This window comes from Hippocampus comes, unplaced genomic scaffold (assembly GCF_001891065.2).
Source record: "Hippocampus comes isolate QL1 unplaced genomic scaffold, H_comes_QL1_v1.1 scaffold150, whole genome shotgun sequence".
Taxonomy (NCBI): domain Eukaryota; kingdom Metazoa; phylum Chordata; class Actinopteri; order Syngnathiformes; family Syngnathidae; genus Hippocampus; species Hippocampus comes.
Genome location: NW_017805496.1, coordinates 2,132,635 through 2,146,851, shown reverse-complemented (window position 1 = coordinate 2,146,851; position 14,217 = coordinate 2,132,635). Strand labels below are relative to the sequence as shown.

The 14,217-nt window shown below is 42.5% G+C and overlaps 1 protein-coding gene across 1 annotated transcript in view; it reads right to left on the bottom strand.

Moving 5' to 3' along the window:
• LOC109519703 (glypican-6-like) overlaps positions 1 to 14,217 on the bottom strand; it is a 75,827-nt gene that overhangs the window by 31,851 nt on the left and 29,759 nt on the right. Inside the window, exon 4 of the mRNA XM_019876400.1 lies at positions 5,485 to 5,876. Coding sequence (XP_019731959.1) covers positions 5,485 to 5,876 — 392 coding nt within the window. The remainder of the gene's footprint in view (positions 1 to 5,484; positions 5,877 to 14,217) is intronic.

The following is a 14,217-nucleotide window of genomic DNA, read 5'->3' as shown; positions in this document are numbered from 1 at the left end:
GGGGGGGGCAGTGAACTGATGTTCGAGTAATTCCTTACAAGAATCGTGTATGTGCTCACAGAAGGTTGGAGTAAATCCTAAAATCCCACATCAAACGCTCGCCTTGTGCAGCGCTGACAAGGGATCTAATGTCGAATCACGCTGTCAGATTTCCGCGTGCCAAAAAAATAAAAGTGACTGGGATGAGGTTTAGGTGCCCGAGGGGAAATAACGCCCACACCCCCTGCAATCACAAAACAGTTGATAAAATGCCTTCATGATGACTGTCTAGTATATATTAAAAAAAAAAAAAAAAAAAAAAAGTTCTTTAGACCGACTGGTGTCTAGTACAAAATATGCAACGTTGATGAAATTGAATTATTATTACATTTTAACACATTGCAGGTAAAGTTCATATTGGCACTCTAAGCTGTGGGTGGTTACTCAAAGTGCAATGAAAAAACTGGCTTTACCTATTTGGTTTTTTTGGTTTTTCTCCATAATTGTGGAGCATAGCTTGTGACACTGCTGTAAAATACAACTTGTCTGGCTGAATAGTTGTGAGTCGGTCCCATTTTGGATCATCTTTTCCTGCCATCGCTTGAATGCAAAGCAGCAAGCAAAACAAGTAGAAAATTCGTTTTCTGTTGACAGAAGTTAGTCTGCTGAAAAAAAAAAAAATCTCATTTCAGAAGCGGAATGAATTATTTTTGTTTTCTCTTTCTGGGATTTGAATGCATCCGATGGTGAGAGTGTACTTTAGTATTCCAACGAACATACAAACCGTTGCCTGATTGAAAGCTACAGTTGCTCATTTTTTTTTTCTTTTTACTTGTAGCAAACGTAATGGTGACAGCTATGATCTTTGCGCCCTGGCGCAGCTCAAAGGAGACTTCAGCCGTTTGCTCCTCTCTCATCTTCTTCTAGCTTCAAAACAACATGCGCAACGGGGAGGAAAAGACAACTACACCTGCTGTAGTGCCGATGTGAAGGGAGCCATGTGGTGCATTCTAATTGTGTCTTCTTTATGATCATGAGGGTGACGTATTTATTTTTTTCCAAGTTTAGTGGATGGAGCTTAGGTTATAAAGTCACGATATTGAGTGGTTAAGCGCCCCGCCGATTTAATTCATCTGGAACTCCGCCCGCCTCGCCAAACACCTCCCCTCAACTTGAGACTCCCTGTATTCCTCATGTTCAATGTAGGCCGGCACCGAAGAAGATGCGAGAGAGGCTGCTGTGAATCAACGCATGTCTGCCTGTCTTGTCAGAATCTTCATAACTCGGGCAAATGTGACTCCGAAAGAGCACCGCGGTCCCTCGTGTGACCTGCATGAGTCAGCTCGATTGTCTGTCTTTGCCGCGCTCTGGGATGGTCCCGCTGATTTATCCTGACACGAATCATGTTATGTGGCATGTCTGGAGCCGCGGTCGGGACTGTTTCTTTAATTTACAGAGACAAGCGGCAACATGTTAAAAGCCAGCCTCGTGCTCGTGGCGCCGCACCACCAACTATTTACCATCTCTTGTGGTTACATGACATGCATCGACAATATTATTGTCCCTCTGCATCACATGGTTGGCAGATAAAAGCGCATCTCCTGTTCACCAGAGGGAAGGCCAGCATCCTCTCCTGAATGTCAGACAGGGGGGGAAAAAAAAGACCATTTGTTTGCAAGAAGATCCCGGGACAAATGCTGACAACTTGCTCAAAAAAAAAAAAAATGGAGGTGTCATGAGAGCATCAGCATGTGATCTGGTGGCGGGTGCAGAGTGACTCAATGCCACAGTCGGAAAGAGTCAGAAAGTAAATCCCAACTGAGCAAGCGCATCCCATAGTCAGTTTCTTCATGACCCTTTGATGTCTTCGCATTTCAAAGCGCACGCTCTCTTTTCCAACTTTCGGCTGTTCGTCGCAGATCAAAATCTTTTAATTAAAAAAAAAAAGTCATCTTTGCCGCTGCGCGTTTCCCAATGATGTGCCAAACCTTTTCGGATGCCAGTTGCCATCTGCCAGTGCAGCGCTGTGACCGAGGCCTCGTCCCAGGCAAGCTGTGAACGCTCGCAGCCAGCGAGACAGACGCTGAGCAAGAGGGTGAGAGACAAAAGAGTGTGCCGAGGCATCTGTGGCACGATAGCTTTATTGAGAGAAATAGTCAGCTTTGGAACAATCCGGAACCATCCCGATTCTGCAGAGAGCAAATCTTGAGTCCGCCGCTTGAAAGTAGATTTTCCGCGGGCATGAAAAAAAAAAGGACCTAAAATGTCCAGTTATGAAGCTAATTAACGTACTAATGAAGGAAGAATTCATTTTGAAAATGATCTGCAAAACCCTGTGGAGCATTGTGGTTATTAAAAAAAAAATAATAATAATAACACCAGTATTCTCTTTCTCCCTCTAGGGCAGATGTATGTCATAATAATCCTCATTATAACTATAATAATAATAATATAGCTTGATTTCCATTATTTCTACGGCGCAAAACCCTTGAGCAAACTAAGGCTTCGAGCCCAGAACAAGTGATAGTAAAGCAAAGATTGAACGTGTCAACTAGCCACTCGGCCTGGATAGTGTAAACATTCCGCATACAGTATGACAATAAATGTAACTCAACCGCAGAGAGGATGTTGCCTGTCAAGATTAGAAAGCATCATTGGGTCTTGCCGTTAAAGTGTCTGCCAGCTCGGGTAATGAGATCAGCATTACAGTATCCACCGTCGGAGGGGAAAAAAAAAAAAGAAAAACATCCCCTCTGTACAAAGTACCCTACTTTTTTCCGTCACCATGACTAAACATGCAGTAGGCATGCAGCTGCTTCCCAAGCTCGTGCAGTGTAAGTGATAAGTGCTCTAAATACCCAAACTTTAAACCGTTCAAAAGGTCCAAATCCCCACAATCTTCTCTGAGCAGGTCTTAATGTGGCCGGACTGTGTTTTAAGTACCGCCAGGATAAAACTCTTAATGGTCATCATAAACTGTAATCCAGAGAGATTCTGCTCTTAATCCAGGCAACGGCGTCCATGTCCGTGCTCTCGCTTGGAGCCCGCTGCAATGGCATTTTGTGGAGTGATATCGCTCCTGCTCTGACTACGTTACAAAAGCTGAAATTATCTCTGCTTCCCCTCATTGTTTTCGTATCATCCTGTGCAAAAGAAACATGGAAAAGTGAAGCGACAGATGGTTCGAAGCTTGTCTGGCATGTGTCAACGGCACTTTTGGCAGTTTTAAATGCTCCGTTTCGGTACCGTAAATTTAGTCCATACAGTAGCTAGTGAGTCACCAAAGGACATGAACATCACCGAACACCACGAAATGAAACAATTTACAATCGCAGTAATCTCCTTTTCCATGTTCTCTGCTATTATATATATGTGTGTGTGGGGTGGGGGGGGCTAAAATTATGCAACAAACTAAGTCAGGGGTGTCGAACTCATTTTTGTCGCGGGCCACATTGTAGTTAAGGTTTCCCTTGGAGGGCCGTTACGAATTTTGGGAAACCATATAACTGTTTAATCACCTCCACATATTACATATACAGTGCACAACAAATTGAGGAATAAATAGTTTTAAAATCAGAAGTCAAGAATAATGACTGCTATTGTGGATTAAATATGACAATTTGAAATTTTGGTTCAGATTTCAGCAAGCATCATGGAACTTGACATGCTTGATTTGCTTTCGCGGGCCACATAAAATGATGTGGCGGGCCAGATCTGGCCCCCGGGCCTTGACTTATACACCAGTGATCTAAGTTGTATATCCAAATCTGCTGTGAATATGAAAATGTACCACTTCTAACTTGTAATTATACAGTAGATGTCAATCTTAATTTTGCACAAGCTCACTGTTGCAAGAGTGGCTGTTTTTTTTGTTTTTGTTTTTTTTTTTACCGCAGACTTGCTTGTGACAGACAGATGAGAAGAATCCAAAAAGGACCTTGGAACTGGCCTTGGTTCAAAAGCGAGGCGATAAACTCGAAACCGGGCATGAAGCAGTGACTGGCGACAGTTCAGCGAGACAGACGGAAAAAAATCAGTGTACAGTGAGAGCTGGGAGAAGTGAAGGTAATTGCTGGGTCAAGGTGATTTGTCACGTTGAGCTACTTTTCACCTCCGGTTTATGGGCGGTCACCAGCCTGACAGCCTTCAGCGATGCCACACTGTTTCCTGGCTGCACTTCATAATTGATGAGGGGCCAGGCAATGCGGGACTTGATCCTGACTGAGCGTGCCAGACTGATGCATTGCTCGTTTCAACGCTTCCTATTCGGGCAACTCTGCCATTAACAATTGGCAACACTTTCCTTGACGTGCTAAAAGCCAAGTTGAATGACTGCTGTGGGTTGTTGATGTCGGTAAATCGATCTAAATAATAGAGCAAGGATACATTCATAACAGACGACGTCTAGAAGGGAATACAATGACAACGACAAAGAAGCACGGATATTATGATTATGACGTCATATTTCCAAGGCAGGTGGGTAAGGGGAGCGCAGATGAAATATTCTCTGCACCGGGTCATCTTAAAATGTCAAATTAAGAAATTAAGAAAAAACATATTCTACAGGCACATCGTCAGAAAATATCACAAGATTCAAAATATCGTTTTTTCCCCCTCAAAAACAAAATAAAGGAAAATGCGAACCCAAAATATTTTGAGGGCTCAGCTGACCCGATGTGTGTGTTTGCATTTAGCCCTTTTCTTGTTGGATAAATGCAGAACCTTTGGTGACAGGAAACAGTGGCTATGAGAATTCCAATAAAAGAGGACTATGCTCGAATTGTTTGGCATGAAAGCGGCAGTCTACCAAATTCCACCCGAGTTGAAAAATGTGTCGACTATTGTGGCTGTCGTTTGTACTAGAAATGCACTGCATCAAAGTGAGCTCTTTTTTTCCGGTATTATTTTTTTCCCCCAAAATAGTGAAAAGGCCTTAGTTACACCAAACCGCGGGAATCTCATTGCCGCCACGAACCTTGCTTGGGATCAAAATGTACAGCACAGAATTCCCCTCCGTTACTTAGCAACGTTACTGATCGACTCATACGTTGTTGTAATTCCGGAGGCACGGCGCAGTTGGTCTGAAAACATGCCTGGGAACCGGAAGCAAATCTCACTGTCTACGAAGGCTGAAATTGATTTCAACAATCATCCGTAATGGCAACAAAATCATGGCAGAGTTCGATGCCAACAGATTGAAAGATGATCGGAAACGGCTTCGGGGTGCGACACAGCCTGAACTGGAGAAGAGGCACTTTTCATTGGCTCACTGAATGTTTTCTTCGTACCAGAAACACGTATTGGTAATTGACATGTTTATACTGGATTGTGTGTGTGTGTGTGTGTGTGTGTGTGTGTGTGTGTGCGTGTGCGTGTGCATATATACGGTATATTTAAAATGGCATATTGGTGAAGTTCTTTCCAGTCAAACAATTTCTTTTTTTTTTTTTAAATAGCGGCAAATATAGGCAAACACAGTTAGAGTAGGAGGCGCATGAAACTGACCTTGGCAACCCTGTTGGCAACTTCCCGACCGACCATGAGGCCCTGGACAAATGTCCGTGCGGCAATCAAAGCCCTGGTGACCTGGGCCTTCAGTTTCCTGGGCACATCTCCAAAGGGCTTGAGTTGATCAGAGTATTTACTGACACACTCCAGGTAATCGTCCGTGAAGTGGTACTGGGAGTTGAATAGCTGGAACATCCGTTCCAGCAGCCGGGACCAGAAATCATTGAGCATCTCCTCCAGGTTGACGTTGCCCCCTGTGTAGTAGCGCTTCAGCTCGGTGAACAGATCCTGGAACACCTCCGAGTTTTTCATGTACAGCTTCCCAAATGTCCTTGAGAACAGGCCGTTCAGAGACCTCTCTGAATTGTCCAGGAGTTCCAAGAAATACTCTGGATGGGTTGATGTGAAAGAGAGGGGGGGGGGGGATGTAAGAGGAGAAATAAATATGCGTAATAAAGGGCTTACTTTAAGATGTGTATTCATAATGGTCATGTTAACCTGTATTTATTCTCTTGTTTCATGTTCTTGAAAACAAATCTGCAGTTCGGAGCCAAACTTCAACACACAAACAAACAAACAAACAAACAAACAAAAAAAAAGTTTGTGGCACAAAAAAGGTTGGGGGCCAGTATATTGTGCTGAGGAAATATGAATTAAGTCAACTTGTCTCTTTCATCACATTAATATTTGCTGCTGCCATTGATGGCAATAGTTGCCCACTATCCATGTTTCACGGAAGAGCTGGCAGTGAATGAAATGCATCCTTTCTTTTTTCCAAACGCATTTTTGTTTAAATTTTTATTTCATGAAAAAAAATGATTTTCTTGTCACATTTTACACCTTACGTTGACCGACTCAGTGGGCTCATTTGAAAATTCAGAAATTAACCAAGCAAAACATTTCATGACGGCGACTGTACTTTCTCTCCAGGAATGAAAATTTTTAAAACGACAAATTTTGACATCTTAATCTTGTCAACACTTAAAATTTTTTTTTTAACAAAATCGTTTTAACCAGACTTGTAAGTAAACTTTACTGCTATTTTTTTTGCGCTGATTCTGAATCTACCCTTTTTTTTTCTTGGCCCCCGTGGATCTCAACCATTTTTCATTGATGTACTCACTCTGGAATATATTTTTTAATAGCCAAATACCCACCAATCAGTGCAAAGCATTTTTGGATAAATTAAAAAAAAAAAAAAAAAAAAAAAAGAGAGAGACTTAAAACAGACTGCTGTGCCATCATTGTCTGATTTATGAAACTTTGGAACTCCAGTTGTTGTTGTATCTCTCGAGCTACTTGGAAATGAAGAGATATAACTGGAAAAAAAGAATTAATGATCAATAAAGATTGATGCACATCGAAATAATTCTCAACACAAAGTGTCCTCCTTTGAGATGATGGTAAAGATCTGTTCTCAATATGAGACCTTGACCTTGATTTTCATTAAAAACAGCTTTGCTTAAGAAAAAAAAGTCTTAAAATATCTACTTAATAATAAAAAGAAGAGTGACAGCACTGAACATTGCATTGTTGCATTTTGCATTCAGTGAGACAGTTTAGTGACTCACTTGGGCTTGTGCTTCACTGAGGATCTTTGTCATTCTTGGTGCCAGGGAGGCAACTGCTGTGATCAAGCTCTCATTTTTATTTTATTTTTTTTGCTTGGATGCTTCATTTAAAATATATTTTCAAACCTCACATAACCCCTGAAGTGCCTTCAAGCACCCCCAGTTCTAGCATATCAGGGGTTCACAATAACAATAACTACAATCAGAGTGATAACAATAGAATATGTCATATTGTCATATATTAAGTAATATTTCTGAATTGAGGGTTAGGTTCAGGTGGAATTTTTTTTTTTTGAAACGTCATAGCCAAAAAATACAACAGTGCAGGTGCGCAGGGTTTGATTCTGGCTCCGGCCTTCCTGTGTGGGTTTTCTCTGGGTGCTCCGGTTCCCTCCCACATTCCAAAAAATTGCATGGCAGGTTGGCTGGGTATACCAAATTGTCCCTAGATGTGATCGTGAGCACGAATGGTCGTTTGTCTGTGTGTGCCCTGCGATTGGCTGGCAACCAGTTCAGGGTGTCCCCCGCCTTGTATCCGAAGACATGCCCGCGACGCTCATAAGGATAAGCAGATTGGAAAATGGATGGATGGTAAAATCCATATCGGGCACGCGCATATAGGTCAAACTTAAAAACAAAAAAATGGAAAAAAAAAAATCAAAAACCAAATGTGCGAGAAAAATGTAAAATCAGCATCAAAGAGATGTGCTTTTTCGACAGACATGAAATGATAGCTGTGGGTCGTTCATCCGGTGAATCCTATAATATGAGCAATATGGTTGGAGGTTCCGATAAATATGCAGGAAATATTGACGGGCAAATGCTTCGTTTTTGCATTCACTTATTGACGAACGTAGGGGGAAAAAAATCGTTTTAACCTGCAGGCTGGATTTGCCTGCATCGCCTGCGTGGTGGCAGCCTTGAGCATCAAGGCACGAACGCAGAAGCTTCTGAGCCCAATCAGCTGGCGAGTCTTTCTGAAGCCTCGTCACTCAGATCTCATGTTCTTCACTGTACAAGGATGAGCTCCTCATTAATGTCTCCATATCAGATATTCCTCTTACTTCCATTTCTGTAAACAAGCATGTGACACATGAATCAACATTTCACTTCTCAGGCCTGCTCCGAAAAGGCTTGTAAGCCTCTTGGCATTATGGTATAGCAAAAAAAAAAAAAAAAAAAAAAAAAATCAATGTAGTTGCAGCACTTATTCTTTGCCTTCAGTATTGCATATAGTAATGTTATGGAGTTTTTTTTTTCTCCCCTGTCGAATCAATTGTATTTTCAATCCAAACATGACTAGAACACAAGTTCACTGTTGGCGTTAATCGATGACATACATTGGCCTACATTCCCAAATACCCGCTCCCGTATTGATGGAAAATTGATGGCCATTTGCTTCCCACCTCTAAAATACACTTTGATTAACTGTGATTTCACCTCCTGCTGATTCTATTTTGACATGTTTTGCAATGCATCGTTACTTTGCTAAGTTGTTCAGCCAAAGCTCCCTTCCCCTTATTTGAACTGCGCCCACCCTCAAGAGGTGGGCGGGAGCCGTCCCTCGTCACTCTTCTTTTATTCTTGCAGCACAATGACCTGCTATTATTACGTCTACCTTTGTTTAAATATTGAAAGCCTGCGGGGCTTTTTCCAGTTGGATCGAAATCAAGGACAAGCAGTCTCGTGTGTACCGAACATGTCAAATTGGCTCTGTACTAGCCTTTAAGAAGCTTTGCAGATGGAGGGGGGGGTGGGGGCCGGGAGTAGTAAGACAAATTAGAGATAAAGAGTGGAATCCTTTCATTCTGCAAAATATGTTGGAATATTGGAATTTGAAAAAAAATAAATACTGATCTGATACACAGTTTTTGGAAGTGGACAGAATTCGACTTGTGCCTCATGTTTTAACAGTCGGCGCTTTGGAAATGGACCAGTTGTCACGAGTAAATGTTTTTACAAATTGTGAGTGGAAGAATAGTCTCTGCGTTGGTGAAATAAACAAACGAGGAACATGTTTTGACCATCAATTCACGGCTCCTTTCAAATCAGCGGTCATCACTTGGACAAGAGCCGTCACCTTTGAGAGAAAAACCTTGGCAGACCAAAACATTGTGAAACAGGTTGAAGAGTTCATGCTTGCAAAGATGATGAATAAAAGTGCTCCACGCTATTGGCAGACTTGGTGTTTCTGGACTCTGTGGTATTAGAGTATTCTCGAATCACCAGCGCCATTGTGCAACCATTGAGCTTGATGTGATTTCAAGGCCACATCCCTCATAAATACTGCGCTGGGAGTTTCAGACCGCAGCTGCAGCTGGCCAACTCATGCGTGGGACAAAACTCATGTCAGGCCACGTAATCGTACGACTGAGAGTGATTGACCTTGCGCAGCATTACAACAGCTTCGGAAAGAAGGAATGGCTGTGTGCTTACTTGACGATCTTGATCATCGTCCAAGGATTAGTTGTTGTTTTTGTTGTTTTTTTTTTTTTTTTTTTTAAGAATCGCTGATGTATTCGTATGATGTTTTAATATTGTTAAGTGCCGTTAAATGCACAAATCATGTTGAGTGAGACGTTTTTAAATATCACGTTTGTCGTTGACAAACACCAGTGAGTGATAAGCATCTGAAGAACCTTAAAAAAAATGTTGGGGGGGGGGAGGGTTTAAGAGAAACTGCGGTACAATGATTGTGATCTAATTGCGTAATGATGGGCTTTGCTGCAATTACAGTTGATGCAGAATATATTACACCGAACCGTCAAAGTCATTCTGACTGTGACGAATCAATTTGCAAGAAGAGCAACAGCACAAGGGGACGCACGGGCATTGCCGGAAATACTGGATATAATTATAATGGCTCGTGAAAGGTCACCTTTTTGTTCTGCGGTTATTATTTTTTTACACGATTAAATGTAATGCCTCAAACAAACACTGTAAATCTAATTTGCAATGTAAGTCACTTAAAGCGGGCGGCCCGGTGCTCCAGTGGTTAGCGTGTTGACCTCACAGTGCAGAGGTCATGAGTTCGATCCCGGCTGCGGCCTTCCTGTGTGGAGTTTGCATGTTCTACCCGGGCCTGTGTGGGTTTTCTTTGGGTACTCCGGTTTCCTCCCACATTCCAAAAACATGCACGGCAGGCTGATTGAACTTTCTAAATTGTCCCGATGCATGTTTTTGGAACGTGGGAGGAAACCAGAGTACCCGGAGAAAACCCACGCAGGCCCGGGCAAAACATGTAAACTCCACGCAGGAAGGCCGGAGCTGGAGTTTACATGTTGACCACGCTGCCCGTTATTAATCCAACGAAATGAAAATGGCCCATATGGATTCGGCCATAGTTCCAGTTTTACACAGAGGACAATAAGCACACCTACGGGCACTGCCAACGCACGTCTGGATTTAATGCCGTTGAAATTGGTGACTTTGAAGGGTATCCAAAAGCAAAGCCTAACATATTGAAGTGACATCGATGAAATAGTTCTGCAGGACGAGGTCGGTTCATTTGATGCGTGACGGCCCATCAATCTTCAATGAATTCATTTTGGACAATAAACGAAAGCGAACGCGGGAGATGGGCTTTGTCACTCGGCATGATGATGACGGTGCATTTTCACTCGATTGCATCGTGTGCAGTGCTACTGGGGGTGAATTGCATTCCCCTCACATACCTGCTGCCCGTAGCGGTAGAACTGACAACATCAATATGAGGTTCTCATAATTAAAAGCCCCTGTCATACCATCCTGTGGAATCGCCGCCCACTTTCACACAGCCCATCAATCACAGACCGGCAGGTCATTTTAGCATCTTTAATATTACAGTCGCTGCAGCCACCGCCTTTTACAAACACCAATTGTTTGGGGATTTTTTTATTTTTTTTTTGACAGCAAATAGAATATCAGCAAAATTCGGTGGGGAAAAGGGCTCACTGTATTCCACTTTGACGCGGAAAACTGACAGTCAGAATTGAGTAAAAGCCTCTTCTCAGTTCCCTAAAGAAAAAAAAAAAACCCTTAATGTTCCCTGATAGCAGCGGTGAAGGGGGGCACGTATTTGCCTTGGATAATGGGCTTTTAGACATTAATGGTGCACAGCAAGCCAGCCAAACACAGGCATATTACAATTCAGCATCTGTTAGATTAGAAGTCGTTCCGTGTCGTCCAAAGCAACCATCTGGCCCTGTAAATAAAGGATGAGTGGATATTGATGCCAGTTTCGAAGTTTGTTGCAAGATCTGTTTCTGGTTGGAAAATTGTTCTGCCACAAACAAGCCGAAAACACCTTCAGACAAATTAAAGGCAATTACTATATTGCGGTGGTGTGCAGCTTGGGCCTGCAATGAATTCTCTGAAAGACATCATTCAACATCTATTATCGTGTGTGTGTGTGTGTGTGTGTGTGTGTGTGCGTGTGTGTGTGTGTGTGTGTGTGTGTGTGTGTGTGTATTTGTGTGTGTGTGTGTGTGTGTGTGTGTGTGCGTGTTTTCTCGATCTATTCACTTATTCATTTATTTTTGGACATTCAGATTTCAACTTCTGTGTGTCACCATGTCAATGTAATCTGCCCATAGCCTTCCGATTGACGTATGACAAATACATCCAACAAGGAATGGCTGTCTGGTTTTTTTTAACCATTCATATTTCATATTCAGCATTCGTTGCTTCACCTCAGACTTAAAGCCATGTCACATTTTTCGATCCTCTGATTAGTTGATCAGAGGTGACTAGTATATATACATATACACTTCTTGTTCTTCCACTTCTCCCTTTTATAATTTTGCTGCTGTAAATTGGGAATTTCTCCATTGTGAGACAAATAGTTAGCATCTGCAAAGATGGCCATAAAATAATTCAGAAAAGGGTTGGACCAAACATAATCGCAAAGTTGAAGTTCATTTCATTTTCAATCAAATGGGTCTTTTCACAGTAGATGAAACACAGGTGATGTCGCTAGTTTTCCTTCAGAAACACTCCCTGCCACTTCTAGAAGCTCCGATCACCACATCTCAAAGCACAAGAATAATTGTCCTTGAGGAAATTAATTACCTTTTTGCACCGCCACTCTCTGTGCAAAGTGGGTCTAAGTTAATGAATGATGAAAAAGTGTCATCGCTTTCACTGGCACTCATTTTTTTTTTCTCGTCGGAGTTTTGAGCCACTGAGTCTTTGATTGTTTATGCACGTGAGAATGTTTGATTTATGAACTCATTTCATTCAGACACGATGTGACAACTTGCAAAGCACGGAGTAGCCCCCAGCCCAAATTGAATATAAAAAGGTTATTTCATCATGGCAAGTGCATTATGCTTTATAGCAAAACGTAATCCTTTGATACCTTTTGCTTGGACTAAAGACCTTCAACATCTTTTGCCTAGTGAGTTTTAAACCGACTGTCGATAATGAGAGTTCCACTCACCTTGCATAAAGAGTCTGTTTGAAGCTGAATATTTGCCGTGCCAAACAACCTTGCATGCTTGTAGCCCGATTGAGTTGAATTTGGGCCGATTGCATGTCTTGCTGGATCGCATTTAGTGCGCGGCGTACAGCTTTCAAATGGTCATACACTGTCGGACGATTAGATTTCTGACATGTTGGGCAAGTGATTACCTTTCCATGCAGTCAGTATTCGGGTTAAGGTCAAAAATCTGACTTTTGAAACATTTGAAATATGCCACTAAAATTATGTTTGACAACTACTTGAAATTATTTTATTAGTATATTTCCATTGTTATTTTTTGTGCTGCGGGAGCTGTGGTGGGCCAAGACAGTGTTTTTTTTTTTAGGTCCCCAGTTGCTGTATATGAACAGCGCTCTACGAATAAAGTTAGATGTATTGTTATTTTGAATACCACTGCTAGTAATAGTTGTAGCCATAGTATTCAAGTCCATCCATCCATTACCTAAACCGCATTATCTTCAGGAGGGTCGCGGGTGTGCTGGAGCCTATCCCAAGTGTCTTCGGGCAGTAGGCGGGGTACACCCTGAACCGGTTGTCAGCCAATCACAGGGCACACAAAGACAAACAACCACTGGCGCTCACAATCACACTAAGGGACAATCTGGAGTGCCCAATCAACCAGCCGTGCATGTTTTTGGAATGTGGGAGGAAACCACAGTACCCGCAGAAAACCCACACAGGCACGGGGAGAGCATTTAAAACTCCACACAGGCAGGCCGGAGTCGAACCCTGCACATCTGCACTGTGAGGCTGACGCGCTAACCAGTCGCCCTCCGTGCCGCCCTCGTATTAAAGTCCTTCCTATTATTGTATGAAAATAAATAATGCGATCCAACCTCCCAAAGTGACAAAAACGATACGAGAATGGCATTTAGAATTGTCCGCCTAACTTCATCAGCTCAATGTAGCAAGATACGAGATGATTCCAGACATTGTCCTCTTTTCCTCCCTCCGAATATACTGAAGGACCGCAATGCAGCACACTCATTGGGTTGATCCTCTTCTTTGTTGTGAATAGGGTCCGTCAGCCTGAGGCTCACACACGGGGGGATGAAATCCTCCAATTTCAGTGACTGTTGTGTTTTGTATCTACGGGGCATTGGAGTGTGTGAAAGCCTGCAGAATGGGTTGGTTGTGGTCAAAAATAGCAAGCGCTGCTGGACAAAAATTGTACGGAAGCAGACATGCTCTATCAAGGGACTGTCTGTCGATTTGAATAATAATGCACCGACTGCACAGCTTCACTGGTGGATGGGCAGAGCGGCTTGAAAAAAATCCATTAACCCGCTACCAATTTTTAGGCATACCAACAGCGTGTAAAAAAATATATATATTTGAACCTTGAATAACGAATAAATGAGAAGAGCAGCTGGACTCCGTAATTTGAATTCTTCTGCATTGCATGAAGTTGTTTTCAATTCGACGCTCTCGAACAGTTTTGGGAGCAAACATTTCAGTTTTTCAAAGTCATTAATTGTGCTACCAAAGATCCTGTTCAGAGTCACGGATGAGCCGGCGCCAATCCCAGCTGACTTTTGGTGAGAGGCAGGATTGCACCCTGGACTGGTCGTGAGTCAGTCTCAGTTCACCAATTGAGACGGACAACCATTGACACCTATAATCATTTTTACAGTCTCCAATTACACTAACTTGAGGTTTTGGACTGTGGGAAGAAATCGTTGTAAACCCAATCAAGGG